The sequence below is a fragment of the Muscardinus avellanarius genome (assembly GCF_963383645.1).
Source record: "Muscardinus avellanarius genome assembly, chromosome: 4".
Taxonomy (NCBI): Eukaryota; Metazoa; Chordata; class Mammalia; order Rodentia; family Gliridae; genus Muscardinus; species Muscardinus avellanarius.
The window spans coordinates 9,683,279-9,702,256 of record NC_137789.1 but is presented as its reverse complement, the minus strand read 5'-3'; the positions used below and the strand labels follow the sequence as shown (position 1 = coordinate 9,702,256).

Here is an 18,978-nt window from a genome sequence, read left to right as displayed (position 1 = left end):
GGATATAGTTTCCAGCATCCTTTCTTAAGATACAGAGACTCCCTGAGCAAACAACTAGCTTCACACAGGTGGACAGGAGCCAGCTGCAATGCTCCCCAGCTGGAGCCTGCTAGCTTCTTGACCTGAGCCATCAGTCACAGAGGGCTCCAGGTTTCAGAAGCCTCAGGCTTCTAGGTGACAGGGAGTGATTGCTAAGCCCACACACAGACATCTTGATCCAGTACTAGCAACTTCCGGGTTTCTTAAGGCCCACTCCAGAGCTCATCTGGTTTTTAGGAATCCTCAGTCCTCCTCCAGCCAGAAGCAAGTGCTCCCTCTCAGAAGATCCTTGGAGTTTTATCTGTGCCATGGGAACAGAACACATCGCTCAGTGGAGTCAAGGTTAAGAGAGGTGTTCCAGATACCTGGGGGCTGTGTGATATTTCGCAGGTTTCTGAATCTCTCCCAGAACCTCAGTGGTGTTACCAACACTACTTGGTCATGAAGATCTGTAGGATTATGGGCATATACCATCTAATGTAAAGTGCAAATTCTCTCCAAATGAGAATGTCCCCCTTCCCTCTGTGATTGCAGCATTAATTGGGAGAGTATGAGGCTTGGCTGACATGTGCCATTGAGCCCGGAAGTGATGATCCATGATGCTCCATCAAATGCAGGAATGAATGAGGTGGTGCCTGTCGAATGAAAGTACCTCAGTGGTGAATATTGCTTTTCTCCATGAAGAAGAATGTGCTGGTCCTCCCCTCTGGGGGAGAGCAGACACTACTGTTCCTCAGAAGCTGGGGGTTCCTATTTCTGGAGCCAGCTCCTAAACGAGAGAAGTGGTCTGTGGGGATAAGCTGAGAGTGGAACCTAAACGTGTCACGAAGCTCTTTCAGTTTCTTTGGGAGGTCTCCTGGAGCTGATACTACTCTTGGAAGAAAGAAAAACTAGAAGCTCTGTTTCCACAGTCTTCTCTGCTGTTGCACAAATATGTTGACTCATTAGAGCTGTTCTTTCAATGTTGCTCAACAAAGCCCACTGGCTGGCCCTCGGGGAGCCAGTGCTGTTCTCAGCCCTGTCAGGGTTGGTAAGGACAGCAGCAGGGTTCCCAGGGGGTGGGAAGTTCTCTGAGCGCGGAAGGTCTCAGCTTCTGGTTTTGCGATCTTTATTAACCTGGTCTGGAAGCACTAACCTGCAAAGCTTTTGATTTCCTAGAACCTAGCTCAGGCACTTTGAGCCCACCAGGGGGCTAACCTGTGGGGACACATGCTCCAGTGCTGTGGAACAGGACAGCATGCCAGGGGCTCAGGTGGTCAGGGACACCAAAGGAGGAAGCTGGTGACGCCGCAGCAGGCACAGGCTGTGTTGAGCCGTGGCATTCAGGAGAAGCTGGGACACGAGGAGAGCCCAACCAGGATGGACATTTGCAGTGTCTGCCAGACACTCTGTCTGCCCCTTCTTCTGCTTTTTGGGGTTCTTTGCCCCTCTCGGACCCACTGGAACAGGCTGATGGTGGGCTCATCTCCCATGGCTGCAGGCTCTGCTGCTCCGGCCTTCCATGAGCCCCTGTCCTTGGCACTCGCACGGTCCCCACTGCTGTATCTGCCACTCGAGTGCCCTGTCTAGACAGGCTATGCTGGCTTCTGTCTTGGGATGGACTTGTGCTTATCCACTGCCCTGGAATGGCTTTCCCATTTCCAGTCTAGGGATGCATCTCCTCCGGGGGCCAGCAGGGACTCACCCTTCACTTCCCAAGTCTGAGACTAGTACAGGCTCACCGTGCCCACTTTACCCTCTACAGATGGTGGTGACAACCCATGTCCCTGTCCTCTATCAAAGGGCACATTCATTTCTCTGTTGTCTGATGGCCTGAGTACCCGATCTCACTCACTCCATGTGGCATTTGAGAGGAAGAAGGATGGCAGAGAAGGAAGGTACCATATACCTGCCATCCAGCCATTGCCAGAATGACTGACACCTGTCCAGGGGCAAGAGATTTGCTCAGCATGTCCTTTACTATCAGCAGAGCAGAGCTGGGGCCTCCGTGGCATCCCAGCTCCACTTGCATTCCTTGTGCATCTTCCTACCTGGTGTGGCGGTCCTCTAACTTCTGCTTATGCACCCAGGCAGCAAAGAGTTCCATATTTAGCCATTCTATACATAGGTATCTCTACTAATGTATACATGATAAATGTGAAGAATTAGTTTAAAAGGGTAGAATTTCTTAAATTATAAGTGAATATCCTAGGATCTTCTATCTGTGTTCCAATGGATTGTCTCATGCACCCCATTTGGGACACCATGACTAACAGAAACACAGGAGGAAACAGATATCACTTCCAGACAATGAGGAATCTTGACAAGGGATTGGAAACAAGGCATGTTATCTTCCTTTGGTCTCAACACATTGTCTTTTGGAAAGAGTGCAGAGATGACTGTGAACTCTACTTAGAACAAAGCTGGGACCCAGCACTTTCCAGAGAGAAAGCGCTCGGTGCCCTGGTGTCAGCATTCCCAGGGCCCTGAGAGGACATTTTTCAATGGCTTCTCCTAGCACCGGCTTTCCCAACTCTCTGCTGACCTGACTTCCAAAAGCTGTAAGTTCCGAGAAGCAGAGGGAGAATCTGATTTGTCAGTATAACACAAAGCACTAGTGCCCTGTGTGACCCAAGCAACCAGCAAATGTCCATGAGGAGGAAGTGGAGAAAAAAGGGGGGGCAATGAGGGGAGAGACTGAGGGAGCAAGTTAATTAAAAGAAAGAGAGAAAGAAAAAAAGAAACTTCCCTTCCCCTAGATTGCAAGCTTCCTTCAGGCCTTCATCATCTCGATTCTCTGGGGCATGGGCATGTAGGAATTTCCCAAGGAGCTCGTGGAATTATCCCCATAATAAAGTAGCTCAAGGCAGCAGAGAAAGCCTGTCCTTAGGGACAGGAGAGGGTCAGCCTCAGGCCTCTATGACTGGTTTCCTGACATTGCCCAAGTGGGGCCTCTTAACTGCCCTGCCTCATATCTTCATCTCATAGACGATGATTTTAATAAAATCCAGGTGAGATGACTCACACTGGTAATCCTAGTACTCAGGAGGCTGAAACAGGAGGATTGCAGGTTTGTGGCCAGCCTAGACAACTTAGCAAGAACCTTTTTCAAAATAAAAAATTCATAAAGGACAGCTGAGGAAATAGCTCAGAGTTGGAAAGATTCTAGGTTTAATACCCAATATCACAGCAGCAGTAATAATAATAATAATACTAATTCCAATAAAACTGACCAGCAACTTCTAAGCATGCTTGAATAGCACACAATGAGGTTAAGATGCAGAGCAGAATTATTAAAGCTTTTGTTAAAGTCCCCTCTACTGCTCTCATTTGATGATGCTTTACTACCTCTGAGAGATACACTTCTTTTCTCGTGATGAGATTTTGTTGTTATCAAAAGAAAAAAAAGCTCAGAACTGGCCTTGATGTAATTTCAATCCGTGTCATCCAGTTAAAACTGACCGGACGGGTGTGAAATTATTGTCAGCGTCTACCTCGGCACCCACTGAGCCAGGACTGATTGTACCCAGCAGTGGGTGGCGCAGAGGGAAGGAAGACAGGCAGGGTCCGTTGCCTAGAAATGTCCTTGTCTGAAACAAAATTCCAACCCCAAACACCATTTGAAACTGGAGAATATTGAACTCTTTTTTATTTTAATTTGAGTAGCAATAAGATCATAAATAAGTGATATTTTAGAGTGCTTTAATGGTATATTAAGTATTTTCAAATCTTTCATTTATCACAAAATTTCTTGAAGAACTGGATGTGATTTTGAGGATTGTCGTGACTTGTTGGAAATTTGGCGCATGTAAGCATGTACCTACTCTCTCACTGAATTCGTCTTAACAGATGAATGAGATAAATATCTCTCTTGCTGTGGCTTTACATTTAAAGAAACTAAGGCACAGGGACTTTAAAAAAGTAGCTTTCCTAAGAACATTCAGCTGGTTGGAAGAGATGCTGCCTTTGAACCTAGGCTCCTGGGACCCATGTTACCTGCCCTCCACGCCGCATCTGAGACATTACTGAGCATCTGTTTTACAGAGAGTGAGGCCCAGACAGGGAAACCAATTGCCAAGTTATCAATACAGGATTCAACAGGATTTATCTAATCCAAAAGCCAATGCTCTGTTTATTCTTTCTACACCTTTTTAAAAATAGTAGCAATTTATGCTTGCTGTCATCTGATGAATTAGAAGGGGATGGTGTTGGGGCTACGAAACAGATTCCAGGAGCAAAGCAGACAGGCATCAGATGTGTGCCTACTTATTCATAAGGTTGTATCAGAACCTTAGCGAGATAGCCCAAGGAAGGCTGCACAGGGAAGGTCAGGGGTTAGGGGCTGTGTGAATGTTGAGTCCAGGGGCTGTCAGAGCTGGCCTCATTACAGAGTGGGATTGTGTTCAGACCTCAAGTTACAGAAGAAGACATGCAGGGCCCATGTAGACACAGAAGTAGTAAGGGCAGGGTGAACCCAGGTCAGAAGACAGCCAGAGGGAAGGCCAGAGGCCAGGGTGCCCATCCAGTTGGGTGTCAGGAGCCCAGAAAGTATGCTTTCAGGACCCCCAGAGATGGTCTCCTTGCTGGCCTCAAATCTAAGCGTGTAGAGTGAGCTTCCTGGGCCCCCTGCGTCTCTCTTGCTTATTCTTCCTGGCGTGGCACATGGAGGGCCCTTCTAGGCCAGCATCCTGCTCCCTACTTGCCCTCGGCCAAGCCGCCTCCTCCGGTGGCCTCCAGCATTGGGTGGCACCCACCTCTCCCTCAGCCCTCTCTCTGTGGGCACAGGGTCACCAGTCCCTTGGCTGGGTCACAGCTCCTAGTTGTGCTGTCCTGAAAGGCCACAGCCCCTCTTGTATCTTTAAGGCCGTCTGTCTCCACCAGCATCTCAGAAGTTTCCACACACATGGTGTTTTCTAGGGCAGTCATGGGGAGCCCTTTGTGCTGGTGAAGAGCTAGCCAGTGGCACTTGCTGCAGGAAGGAAGGAGGCATGCAGAAAGGAGAGGAGGGAAGGAATGGAGAGACGGCACTAGATGGCAGCTAGTGGTCAGGCCACGACTCTTCCTCTGGAGGTCTTCACCGGTCCCACTCTCCTCTCCACTCTGGTATTGCTGGAGTAGCTCTTCATGACTAAGGCTGGTGGCTGGGCTCAGACCATGCCGGGAAACCGCAGCCAGTCCATTCTCCCGTGTGCACAGAGTCCAGGCTGCAATTCAGGGTGGCTGTCCTCTGCCGTGGAGCACCCTCCGCCTCTTTCCATTCTGTTTCGACTTATAAAGTAGAATCCAGTCCTCCCAGAGCTGTCACCAGGTGCAGACAAACATCAGCTTCACTAGGATGCTTGACACACAGAGGTGTGAATAAAACCTCCACTCTGCGTGGTGGAGTTGGTGAAGCCCAGGGACTGGTCCAAGGTGGAACGGGGGAGCAGAGATTTGAATGCTGCTCTCTTTTCATTTCTAAATGCAAATCCTTAATACTTTTCTACACTGGGAGCTTTTTTTTCCCAAAGTTTTTTATTTTTAGTGGATTTAAGTCTGATAGGCCCATCCTAGTCGTGCATATTTTGAGTACACAGTGTGGCATTTATATACATGTAGACGGTGTGTGCTGATCAGTCAGGGTCGTGAGCATGTTCATCTCCTATCACTGCATATTTGAGCTCCTTGCTTCTTGCTTTTCACAAGTTAAAAGAGAAAGATGAAATCAAATCGGTCAGCGCATAGTAGTTGCAACTGGCCGAATAGTAGTAATAGGACTGACGGTCACAGAGGCAGTAGAAGAAGCCATATGAGCATTCCTTCTGTCAGGCACCATGCGAAGCCCCTCACACTGCACAGTTCCTATAATCCCTGCAATAGGTCTACAAGGCGTCTATGAGGGAACTGAGTCTTGAAGAGGTTGTGATGTGTTGATGTGTGTCCCCAAAACATGTATGTTAAAGCCCTAGCACCAGTTGGTACCTCAAAAAGTTCCTGCATTTGGAGCTAGGACCTTTAAAGAGGCAATTAAGCCAGGCATGATGGCGTATACCTGTAATCTTAGTACTTGGGAGGCGGAGACAGGAGGATCACGGATTCTAGACCAGCCTGAGTGACTTAGCAAGACCCTGTTTCAATATATGCGCATATATGTCATTATCACTATGAATTACATTATGATGTGAGACTATACTGCACGAATAAAAGTATAAAAATATAACACTGAAATAGGTCTGGGTTGAACTCTCCTGAATTCAATCGCTAATACTAAAAAATAAAGAGGCCATTAACATGAAGCCATTAGAATAGTCCTAGGGTAGACTTACAAGTCTGGTTCCTTATAAGGAGAAGACTGGGACACAGGAGGAGCCCCCCTCCCCGCAACACATGCACAGACAGTAGGCTCGTTAAGAGGGCGCAAGCCAGAGCTGGCACCTAATCTCAGACTCTCAGGCTCCAGGACTGAGGAAGTACATTACTGTTGTAAGCCACTGGGTCTGCGGCATGCCGTGGACTTCCTAGAAACTCACACAGAGCTTGCTTACCTAATTGGTTCAAAACCAAAAAAAAAGAGTTGCAAATCACTGCTGACCATGACTGCAGCCCCCCAGGCTGAGACATGCTGGCTCCTGTAGTCCCAGGGGAGTGCTCAGCCTCCTAGCCCCTTGGTATCTAGGAATAAATGACTGGAGAGAAAGGTCGAGGCTTCCTTACAAATTATGATGAGGAAATCATTTTTAAAGGGAAGCATATGCCCATGGGTGCATGTCACACGCCTGGGAGCAGAGCGGGCAGCTCCAGTGCCTTCATTTTAAATTCTCTCTAAAATGAGAGGGCAGCCATCCCCTCGGCTATCACTCACGGTGCCACATCCCAAGTACGACACTTTTGCCTGGAAAAGCAGTAATTTCCAAGTGCCAAGCATTTAAATGGCTTCTGACAGCCAGAAGGTGACAGAGGCAATTAGACACAATGTTCGCAACAGATGGAAAAAGGCGTTTTGTCAGGTCTGCAAGACCTGGAGGGAATGTGACAGTTGTGTGTTCCATTCTAATGAGATGCAGCCAAGGCCGGGCCTCCCCATGTCCAGGCAGAAGGGTCTGGTGGGATAAGCACTTGAGGTCCTCACGGAGGCCTGGGGGGGACCTCTGCCACAGCCCTGTAGGTACAGCGGTGGTCCAATAAGCCACAGGGACCTTTGCCAAAGAAGCCCAGACAAGGGGGGAGGGGTTGAGTGCAGATTCTGTTTCCTGTCAAGGAAACAGGAGGAGACAAATGGCATGATCCCGCTCCCAAATGGGGGGCAATGGGTGATTTGGAGAAGTGTTTTGTCCTCTCTGAGCCGCCGTCATGCTTTGATAAAAGAAGCTCACTTGGCGCTCACTGGTCTCAAGGTTTGGTAAGCACAAATCTAGAACAGTCTGGCAAGCGTGTGGCACAGAGAAGTCACCTTTTTCTTTCCTCCGGGTATAGACATAGCCAGTAGGACACCTTGTTTTTTTTTTTTTCTTCTTCTTTTTTCTTCTTTGTCTTTTTGCAAATAAAAACATAGTACATTGTAAAGAAAAAAAATTAAAAATATGTATTCGTAGAATGCCAGAAAGGATTCCAGTACATTTAGACAAGCAGTTCTTAGATTGGACACCAAAAGGACAAGCAACACAAGAAAAATCTATATCCATTGTAGTTCATTCAGGTGTGGTGGTGCCCACTTATAATCCCAGTATTTGGGAGACTGAGACAAGAGGATCGTGGTTCATAGCCAGCCTCAGCTACTGAGTGAGGCCCTCTGCCACTCAGTAAGACCTTGTTTCAAATACAGAATGAAAAATAGGGCTGAGGGCATTGCTCAGAGGTAAAATGCCCCTAGGTTCCACACCCGATACCACAAAAAAGAAAAAATTAGAAATCTTTGTGCTGCAAAAGATACCATCAGAAAATAGAAGATGGTGTACGGAATGGGAGAAAATACTTTTCAATCATATGTCTGATAAGGGTCTTATATGGGGCAAATATAAAGAGAATTTATAACTTAGTAACCAAAAGACAAGTACCTCAATTTAAAAATAGACAAGGAATCTGCATAGATCATTTTTCAAAGAAGATGGAGAAAGAGCCCATCAAGCACAAGAAAGGATTCTCAACATCATTCATTAGAGAAATGCAAATCAAAACCACAGTGAGGTACCACTTCATACCCCTAGGATGGTGATAGTCAACAACAATAACGAAACAAAAACCAGACAACGATGAGCGTCGACGAGGATGTGGAGAAACGCGAGCGTTCATGAATTGCTGGTGGGAATAATAAGATGGCACAGCCACTTTGGAAATGGTTTGGCAGCTTCTCAGAGTAATAAACAGAGAGTCACCATAGCACCTAACGGTTCCACTCCCACCCTCCCATGCTCAGCCCCAGGGACCCACTAACCTACTTTCTGTCTCTGTAGATCTGCCTGTTCTTGACGTATGGAATATGTCAAGAAGATTCCACTTTGATAAATGAAATTATATCACATATGGCCTTTTATGCCTGGCTTCGTATTTTAATTATATCAGCGCATGTATCAGTACTTATTTCTTTTTTATTGCTGAGTAATATCCCATTATATAGATGCATCATATTTTTCTTATCTGTTTATCAACTGAATGACATTTGGGCTGTTTCCACTTATGGACAATCATGAACAATGCTGCCACCAGTGTTCATGTTCAAGTTAGCCCACTGGCTGAAGCAGTCGTATAGATGAGCAGGTAGTGGCACAGAGTGATATTTACAGTAGACTATTAAGTAAAAGATATAGGTTGCCACGTCATCTCATTTCATTTCATTTCTTTTCTTTCTTTTTTCTTTTTTTGGTGGTACTGGGGTTCCTGGAAGCCCTTCTACCTCCATGCTACACTCCCAGACCTATTTTATTTTTTTGGGAACAGGGTCTCTTAAGCCAGCCCGGCTGGCTTCGAACCTGCACGATCCTCCTGTCTCCGCCTCCCAAGTGCGGGGATTACAAGCGTGTGCCACCACGCCCGGCTCATTTCATTTATTTTCTACACACACATATACATAAATATATGTGTGCATACTTGCACACATACACACAGCTTCTTCATATGGAAGAGACATGCGAGGAGGCTAACGGTATTTGTTACTAGGTTGTTTGTGCTAGGGAGGATTAGATGTGATTTTAATGTTGTTTGTTTCACTAGCCTGTATTTTTATGGTGCATTTTTGTACTGCCATATTTGCTTTAAAGTTTGTAAAAGGTGTTCTGTTTTGCGTCAAATCAAACCAAGTAACTCCAGTGTATATACACGTAGGGCACTGCAGGCCACCTTTTTCCAAGTTGTAAAAAGAGCTGTCATTTGGCTAGACTAGTCTGTGAAGACAGTGTCCCCTCCCCGGTCTTCCCTTCCCAGGGTCCTTCTTCCATTGCCACTCTTATTTCCTGTAAAGTGTTCCTAATTACCTCGGTCAGGCCACTTCTCCACTGGTCTGCTTATGTGATGGTGAATGCTCTCCTCTGGGTGAGAGTTTCACTACAGTTATAGAATTCATCCTTTAAATATAAGTTAAATATCTTTCTAATTACAAATTTAATACTGATATGGAGAAAAGTTAAGCTCTTTTGAGAAGTCTAAAAAGCCAACAAAACTACTCATTTTCTCCCTTTGAATGGGGAGAGGACTCTAGGAATTGATACAGTTGGACTATCCATAGATGCCTGGTGGAATGTTTGTGATGGGGGAGATGGAGGGAAACAGGATGCCCATGAATCCCAATTAGACCCTGCCATCCACGAGGCCGCATGGCATTGTGGGAAAGCACCTTAGGAAGCCCAGGTTTAACCTCTTCTCCTTGCTACTAGCAGGTTATTGCAATCTTTCCTGAGTCCACACAAATTCTTGGCATGAAGTAGGGACATGCTCTAAGGAATGCTGAATTAAGCAGTGTATGTTTGTTTTAAGAGCATTGGCTGTTCCCACTTCCTAAGAGGCGTGGGTGGTCAAATAAGCAACACAGGTGAGAACACTATGAAATCAGTGCAGTGCAGGTGTAAATGCACAGTGAAGCGACAGGATGTATTCTGTTTTGTCGCCAAGTGGTCTTCCAGTCCTCAGACATAGCACCTTCCAAGCCCTGGTTGAGACTGCTCTCCACTCAGCACTCTTGCCAGGAGGGAAGCCAGACCCCATCCCTTCCCTTGCTGTCCTGACCACCTTGGCAAAGGTCTTGCTTATGAGTCACGGCCACCACCACCACTTGTGAGTGGGGTGGAATCTAAGAAAATCAGCCATGGGCTTAGTTATCACTGAATGCAGTGGTGAGTGGTACTGTGTGGGGAACTAAAGGCTTTACCATCCTGCCACTTAATAGTTTCAAGGTCTTAGACAAATTACCCACTCTGGGCTTTAGTCTCCCCATCTGCAAAATGGGAACAGTGATACTTGGAGGGCCAAGGTGGGGTCCTGTGGGAAATGTGCATGAGTGCCCTGGCTCTTAAAAGGTCCTTACAGGTGTTAGTTATGTTCCATTTCTATTTAAGCACACACATTCACACATGTGCACACACACACACACACACACACAAACGCACACACACACAGAGGCACGCATCTATTAATATCTCCTAAAGAATCAACCTCCTCTAGCTTCCTTCAAATCCTGTCCATCACCCATCAGACACTTCCTGGACCATGGCCAGTACCAGCCTGTTGCTTTATTGCCTTTTAAGAAGGTAGAAAAGAAACCTGCACCTGGTTTTCAAAGGACTTTGAGCAAAGGCTAAGCTACACCCTTGCTTTGTGCATCTCCACGCCATGGCTTCCACCTATTACAGCCAAGAACTGACACCTAGGAAAAACCAAGGGAAAGCAAGCTCCGAGGCCCTGAGACTTGGGCATCAAGGTGAAAGTTGTATCAGCCAGCATCCCTCCAGCGTGGGTGGGTCCTCCTGGGAGGCAAGGAAGTGGCCATTGGCAGAAGGGCTGGCGTGTGTGTCTGTGTGTGTCTTGTCTGTGTGTGAGTGTGCCTTTCCCTATGTGTGTGCATGTGTCTGTATTTTGGATTGTGAGCATCATGCCTGTGTGTAAGTGTGTCTCTGCCTGTGTATGTGTGTCTCTGTATTTGTGTGTGTGTGTCTGCCTAAGGCTGTGTGTATCTGGCTGGGTGTCTCTGTATTTTTGTCTATGAGCATCATCTGTGTGTATATCTGCCTGTGGCTGTGTATGCGTGTCTGTATTTTTATCTGTGTGTGTGTGTATCTGCCTGTGGCTGTGTGTGGATGTCTATATTTTTGTCTGTGTGTGTGTGTTTCTGCCTGTGGCTATGTGTGCATGTCTGTATTTTTGTCTGTGTGAGTGTGTCTGCCTGTGGCTGTGTGTGTGTTTGTGTGTGCATGTCTGTATTTTTGTCTGTGTGTGTGTCTCTGCTTGTGGCTATGTGTGTCTGTATTTTTATCTGTATGTGAGTGTGTCTGCTTGTGGCTGTGTGTGTGTCTGTATTTTTGTCTGTGTGTGTTTCTGCCTGTAGCTGTGTGTGTCTGTATTTTTATCTGTGTGTGTGTTGTGAGGGTGTGTCTTTATTTTTGTCTATGAGGATCATGTCTCTGTGTGTGTCTCTGCCTGTGTCTGTGTGCGCCTGTATTTTTGTCTGTGTGTGTCTCTGCCTGTGGCTGTGTGTGTCTGTATTTTTGTCTGTGTGTGAGTGTCTCTGCCTGTGTCTGTGTGCGCCTGTATTTTTGTCTGTGTGTGTCTCTGCCTGTGGCTGTGTGTGTCTGTATTTTTGTCTGTGCAAGTGTCTCTCTGCCTGTGGCCGTGTGTTTGTGTGTGTGTTTGCACAGAGGCAGGTCTCGGTCCGAGGAAACTAGTGGCTGAGGTCAAGACAATGTTCAGAGGCTACAGGAAGAATAAACTGTGGGCAGAAGTTGTGGTTTCTGCCCAAGCTATTTTTAAAGTTAAGAAAAAAAAAAAACAAGAGGAAATTCATTGCCACTTAATAGCTAGGTCAGATTTAGATAAGGCCTGTTGTCATGACGGTGCGGACTAGAAGACCCTGGTGCCTCACGCCCTGCGGGCTGACAGTGAGTAGCTCAGTGCTGACCCAGGCCCCAGCCATCATATCCCATGGAGAGCACACCCAAGACTCCACCAGCACCCGCCACGTGCAGCTCACGGTGGGCCTATGCAGCAGGACTCCTAGTCCCATTCAAAATGAGGAAGTGCAGGCCCTGAACTGGCCATTCACCCGTGGTTGTGGAATTCAGACCGGGTCCCTCTGCCTCCAAAGCCAGTGCTCTTTGTACAACTCTGATTAACAACCACCCTACCTCCAAGTTTTGCTTTGTTTTGTTTTGTTTTGCATCCAATCAGGGGCTTTAAAGTGAGGAGCAAGCTGGCCGTTGATTAAGTTAACCAATTTTCCACGAAGATAGAGGTTTCTTTCTGAAAGATCAATTAAAGCAGAATACTCTGAGAGGAAAGTTCTCTAAGCCATGTCAGTATCAGTGGAGCCTACGCCTTTAACCACTTCCTCACCATATTGGGAACCCAGCTTTTTATAGCATGCAAAGCTGTTGAAAACATCAGGGGCCCCTCCCCAAATCCTCAATGTCCTCCAGGTCCCACAGCCCCAGCTCGTCTACCCTGGTACTTGAAATGTGGGGCTTTGGTCTCGGTATCTTGGGGAGTGTGTGCTTTATGCTAAGAAAGAGCACATCCCTAGTTCTCCCGGGAAGAACAATAAACCCGAGGGCAGAGAACTCAACCATGGAGCTCACTCACCTTCACCCTGGGTCACAGTCCCAATTCTGAGTCCCAGGCTCTGGGCTGGCTGACTTCTTGACCCTGGCTGCTGCTTATTCTCAAGTGAGCCTGGAACAAGGACTCTCTCTCTTTTATGGAAGCTGAAGCTCACAGTGAGCCACTGGCTGGCGATCACAGGGCTCTGGGGCCTGGCTTTGTGCGTCTTGTCCTAAGCCAGATGGTGCCAGGGTTTATTATCTAATTAAGGAGAGAAAACCACATGTCTGCCTGTTGCTGCCTCCAGTCAGTGGCCAAGCTGCCAGGCCTGGTCTGAGCAGCTCAGGGCTGTTGAAAGGGCTCCTGGCACCAGGCCGCGCTGCCACTACATCCTCTGACTCCATGCCCTGCACGCTTTCCTGTCTCTTAACTGAACTTCTGGCTGTCAGTTCTCTCCTTGAACCTGACAACTAAACACAGATATGAGAAATAACAATAGTGCCAGCTGTCGTCAAGAACCTCCAGGACTAGGTAAAACACAGAGGCCAAGGGCTTGACTGCTGGAGTCAGATCCTGGCTCTGCCTCTATCCCTGCGATCTTAGACAAGGTATCTGCCTCTCCAGGCTCCTACTCCCTCATCTGCAATGCACCCTGCAGGACGGCTGTGAGGTTACATGCATGACCATCTGTGATGCCAGGTGCAGTCCTGGCACAGAGAAAGCTCCTGTCAGCATGAGCCCTGGGGACTAAGAAGCAGCCCACTCTCGGGGCATCCACTTGGGCTGAAGTCGGATTGAGCTGAGGAGTGACACTCTGAAGTCACTGTGTGGAGCTGGAATCCAGGTGTGAGGCATAGGGCTTTTCCCCCAGGCAGCCTCTGGGACTCGGAGCCTGGGACTGGGGCTCTGTCGTGGACAGGACTGACCGTGGCTTCTCCCCTGCCTTCCACTCTGCACATGGCCCATCTGGTCTCATTCTTAATGTGTGTTTTCTGCCCTGACCTGAAGGTTGGTGGCCACTGTGCTTTCCAGGGACAGAGCTGTGGCAACATCCCTCCACCCAAGACCCACATTCACCTGTTTCTCTTCCAGGGAGGCTCCGCGCTCTCCCCGGCGGCCATCATCAGCCCAGACAGGGCTCGGCAGCAGGCAGTGGCTTTGGCAAAAGAGGTCGACTGTCCCACCTCGTCCAGCCAGGAAATGGTGTCCTGCCTGCGCCAGAAGCCTGCCAACATCCTCAATGACGCCCAGACCAAGGTGTGCACTTGGGTGGGGGCTGGAAAGGGGAAAGCAATCTCTTTTCAGCATGGGAAGCCAAGGCACAGAGAAGAGATGGGACTCACTGAGCCACACAGCAGGTGATGACCAGCTGGAGCCAGATCATCACTGCCTGAGCCCCAGCCATGCACAGGCTGCAGGCCACACTGGCCGGAGCATGGCATTGAAGGTAGACAGGTCTCTCTGCAACTCAATGGGTATCGTGATATAGACCTTTTGAAGTGGGAGGATAAGATGAAGTGTTCTGTGCCAGGATGGCGGAGGGTGCTCACTCAGGTCCATTGTTTACACTGGATGTTGCTGAGATAGTTTCACAGGTACAGTGGATCTGAGGCCACACCACTTCTCTGGGGCAGCTGTGTGCCCCCAGGTCGCCAGCAAATACCTTGCTTACAGCTGAGGACTCTGGCTGTCCTCGTGATTAGTGAAAAGGACACCAGCTGGAATAACTTGTCATTTCAGTGAACTGCTTACGCCCCTTAGCCAGGAGCCTGGACTCACAGACCTGGGTTCGGTCTTATCCTTGGCTTCTCCAAAGGCAAGCTAAAGTTGACGTTCTGATCATGGCTAACCTTGAAGGTCTCACTTGTTAGAGCCCCTCCCCCTTTACCTTCAACCACTTGCCCATTCCTCCCTGGGGATCTGTTGTCATCTCAGCAGGGAGGTTCTCCTGGGGACCCTTGGTGAGAGTCAGATTTGTCCAGCCCCTGGCCCTTCTTCCCAGAATCCTGATCAGCTCCCCCTTCCTTACCAACAGAGCCCCGATGGATATCCAACGTGTGTATTCACTATGGTGAGGCATTAGGGTTGGGACCTCATTAAACAAAGCAATATAACCACAAAGCATTGTAACTCATTATTCCAGTACTACTTTATAAAAATAAAATCCGTATAAATAACAGTACCCCTTGCATCACACAGCTCCTGGCTGTGAGTGGCCCTTTCCACTACTGGGCTCCCGTGGTCGATGGCCAGTTCCTCCGCGAAGCTCCCGCCAGAGCACTACAGAGGTCTCCACGGGCGAAGGTGGACCTGCTGATTGGAAGTTCTCAGGATGATGGGATCATCAACAGAGCAAAAGCTGTGAAGGTTGGTAGTCTCCGGGGTCTCTAGCTGGCCCTGAACCTCCAGGGGCTCTGGGCCTCAAATTCTGACCCTACTTAAGAGTCATTGGCTTACTTGCTTGTTTGCAAAAGGATTGCTGGAAAATCACCATGTGTGGAAGCTATATGAGTTTGGAAGTGGGAATTGGTTCAGAAATAAGGTGCTTGCTGGGTAGGGAACAGCATAGATATAGCCACAAGTTACAACTGTGGATGCATGGCCTTAGAAAACTGCAAGAAGGTATGGACCCAGGCGCTCAGAGCCTCAGGGATTCCGAGCTGGGATGTCCAGGTTCTGGCTCCGGAAGATGCTTGAGAGGACTGGGAGAAGGAGAGGAGGGATACAGGGAGCTGAGACAACCTCACCATTCCAAGTCCTGGAAGGCACGCCCATACACCAGACTTCCAAGTTGGTTTTCTTACCCAGGAGAGCAAATACATCACACCTGTCAACACCACAGCTTCTTGTCATATGTTGGAGGAACTGTGAGTGGGCATGAGCTGTGAGGTCTTTTATCTGCCTGCGCACACAGTTCTTGCTCTGGCTGGAAGTTGTGGCTGTTCACTAGGACGGGCTAACCCTGGAAGAGGTGGCACTTCTCCTCTCTGCCTGCCCCTCCCTACTCTTAACTTAGACTCTTTTGGTGGTCAGACTGGTGGTGGGGTAGAACCTCTCCCATAAAACACAGGAAGAGGCTTTCGGCTTTCTGTGGGCATGAGATGGGGGGCACCCCCCCACATCCAGCACAGGTCTCTTTCAGGTCTATTAATTACAAAGCATTAATTTAAAAATCATGTTAAGGCATCCAGACAGAATCCTGCATTTCTTTGGGTTATTCTATTTCCCTTGGCTAACATATCACTTGGGGGAGTTCAATATCACAGCAATTAAAACACTGATTTTGCATGATATGTGCACAGTGATACTTATAACACCATTAGTTATTTGGCAAATACAATTGGAAGCAGCTCTAATGTCCATTCATGGAAAATGGATGACTAAATTAAGATCCACACAAACTATTAAATATTATGCAGGTGTTAAAAAGGATGAACTAGATGTCCATCTACTGGCTAGAGGAATGTTCATCAAATGTTATTGCATGGGAAAAAATTATTTAAAGAAATGTGGATTTAGTGCTAAATTTTTTTTTTGAGGTACTGGGGATGGAGCCCAGGGGCATTCTACCTCCGAGCTACACCCCTAGCCCTATTTTTTAGTCTTTTAAATTATTTATTTATTTATTTATTTATTTATTTATTTATTTATTTATTTATTTATTTATTTATTTTTGCAGGTATGGAGATAGAACCCAGGGGCATTCGACCTCTGAGCTACACCCCTGCCCTATTTTTTTATTCTTTATTTTGAAACAGGGTCTCATTGAGTTGCGGAGGGCCTAAGTGGCTGATCTTCCAGTCCCAGCCTCATGAAGGCTGGGATTACAAGTATTGGCCACCACGCCCGCTGCCTTTTTATTTTTGACAGGGTCTCACTGAGCTGTGAAGGGCCTCGCCAGGTAGCTGAGGCTGTCTGCAAACTGCGATCCTCCCATCTCAGCCTCCCGAATGCTGGGCTTACAGGCGTGTGCCACCACACCTGGCCTCAAATTTTTAAAAAGTAACTATAGCCATGTCCAATGGTGTACATCTGTAATCCTAGTACTAGAAAGGCTGAGACAGGAAGATCAGAAGTTCTAGGCCAGCCTTAGTAATTTGGGGAGACTCTGTTTCAAAATTTTAAAAAACTTAAGATGGAATGGGGAAAGGGTGTGACTCAGTGGTAGAGCGCCCCTGAATTTAATCCCGACTCTAATCCCCAGCACCACCAAATATATGTAAATGTATCTATTTTTATGTTTTCCATGTTTCTATGTGAAGGACATATGTGGACCAGGACTGGTCCACATATGTGAAGGACTATGTGAAGGACTGGTTTGGGCCAGACACACACAAACAATGTTAACTACCTCAAAAGATGAAAGATGATGAATTAATCCCTGCTGTTGCTCTACATTAATATGTAGTGTGTTGTATACAATAGAGGCTCTTCCATGGGATGGCTTATTTGCCCTTGGTCTGTGGCAAAGGCTTCGATTGCTCTCATAACTCTGGTTCTTTGAACCACACCCTCTTTTCTGGCTCCTCCCTCCAGGCTCAGTGCGCACCTGCTATGGCAGGGGGTCCTCCTGGCGCTCCTCCAATGTGTCGTCCTCAGCGCTACCGTGGGTTTGGCTGCTCCCTCTTCTAGAATGTCCCCAGGTAGCACAATGCCTCAGTTCCCTCAGGATCTGCTTCTCAGACCCAGACTGCAGGCGGCCAAGCACAATTGTCTGGCACCAGGTTCTGTTTGCTGAGCTAGCTGGAATTTCCAGCATCACCGATTATGTGCCAGGTGTTTAGGGCATAAACATCAGTTGAATTCTTGCCCTGGGGGAGGCACAGTCTGGTTAGGATAAGCAAACACTGAAAAGCAGATAGGTGTATGCTCTGTGGAGAGATGATTCCTGGACCTCCAGAGACAGGGACAGGTGGTCTCTGGGATCTACAGGGGCGCTGCCATCGTGGGTGACACAATGGGTTGGCCATGTGTCATCCTTCAACAGAGCAGGGAAAGAGTCCAGGACACCCTTGCATTGTAATTCAGGAGCATTCAAGCTTCCCAGAGCATGGGGCCTCAGTTTCCCTATCTGTAAATTGGGAGGTTTTTAGTAAAACCTTGTAAAGATGCTCAGTGGATTTAAATATATGCCAGAGTCTGGAAAATAGTTTGACCTCAATAAATGTTAGTTTTATTCACTCAATTTTTAAAATATTTCAGTAGAAGGGTTGGTATCCAGAGATTTATCCACAAAAAAGCAGGAGTACAAAGAACATTCAACCACCAAATCAGCTCACCTGACCTGCGACCAATTTTCAGAATCAGAGCAGGCACACATGCACACATATTCGTGCTCCCTCCTCTTGCCAACCCAGCAGCAGTGCCACCCAGAGCCCGGTCTACAAACACACAACCCAGCCTCCCAGGGAGTCCCAGGAAGGGTAGGAGTCCCCCGGATCCAGCCACCACCTCGGCAGAGACCCCCTGGAACCCCTCAGACCAAAGAGGGTGGGCAGGGTGGGCAGGTAGGGGGTCCATCATTCAGGTGGGCAGACCCTTGCTCTCTGCCACCCTGGGCCAGCTACACCCCACCCAGCGAGTTCGGAGTACAGATAACACCCAGCAAAGTTACCGACGACGTACCTGCGGGGCATCAGGACCACTCGAAGTGTCTGGGCTGGTTCCTTTCACAAAAAATGATCTTGTTTCTCAAAGTAGCAGCTTTCTTTTGAAAACCTCATCAGTCTCTATCGTGGGGAATTGCCCCCTCCTTTCTCTTTTCCTTGCTGGTGAAATTGACAGCATGCCTACATTAACCGGGCGTTCATTTGCATGATCAGAAGCCGATTTGTTCCAAGATGCAAGGCTCAGCCCTCTCCTCTAAGCAAGGCATCTCCGCGGAAGGCAAAAAAAAAAAAAAAAAAATCAGAGACAGAGCGCTGCTGTGGCCGCACCCCAGTGGGCTGTCATGAGCAGGTGGAGCGGGGTCCTCCTGGTGGTGGGGGGCAGCTGGGAGTTAGAAGGGAGCACCCGGCAGCCGAGGCGCTGGCAAGAGCCCCAGAACAGGGATATCAAGTCCTTGGTGACAGACTATAGTAAAGAAGCACACCCGGGAGTCTCCAGCATGCACGTGATATTTCCTGACAAGAAGCACTAGGGCCTAGCATCTGGGGTGGGTGGGGGAGTGTCAGTTCTGGGCCCAGGGTGGAGCAGGGACATAAAATTAGGAAACTGGGTCTCAATCCCCAGCTGCAGCTGTCA

The 18,978-nt window shown here is 48.1% G+C and overlaps 1 protein-coding gene across 1 annotated transcript in view; it reads left to right on the top strand.

Moving 5' to 3' along the window:
* The window catches only part of TG (thyroglobulin), a gene marked incomplete at both ends in the record, with an annotated part of 221,122 nt that overhangs the window by 175,398 nt on the left and 26,746 nt on the right, over window positions 1–18,978 (top strand). Inside the window, 2 exons of the mRNA XM_080694713.1 lie at window positions 13,828–13,992; window positions 14,935–15,102. Coding sequence (XP_080550839.1) covers window positions 13,828–13,992; window positions 14,935–15,102 — 333 coding nt within the window. The remainder of the gene's footprint in view (window positions 1–13,827; window positions 13,993–14,934; window positions 15,103–18,978) is intronic.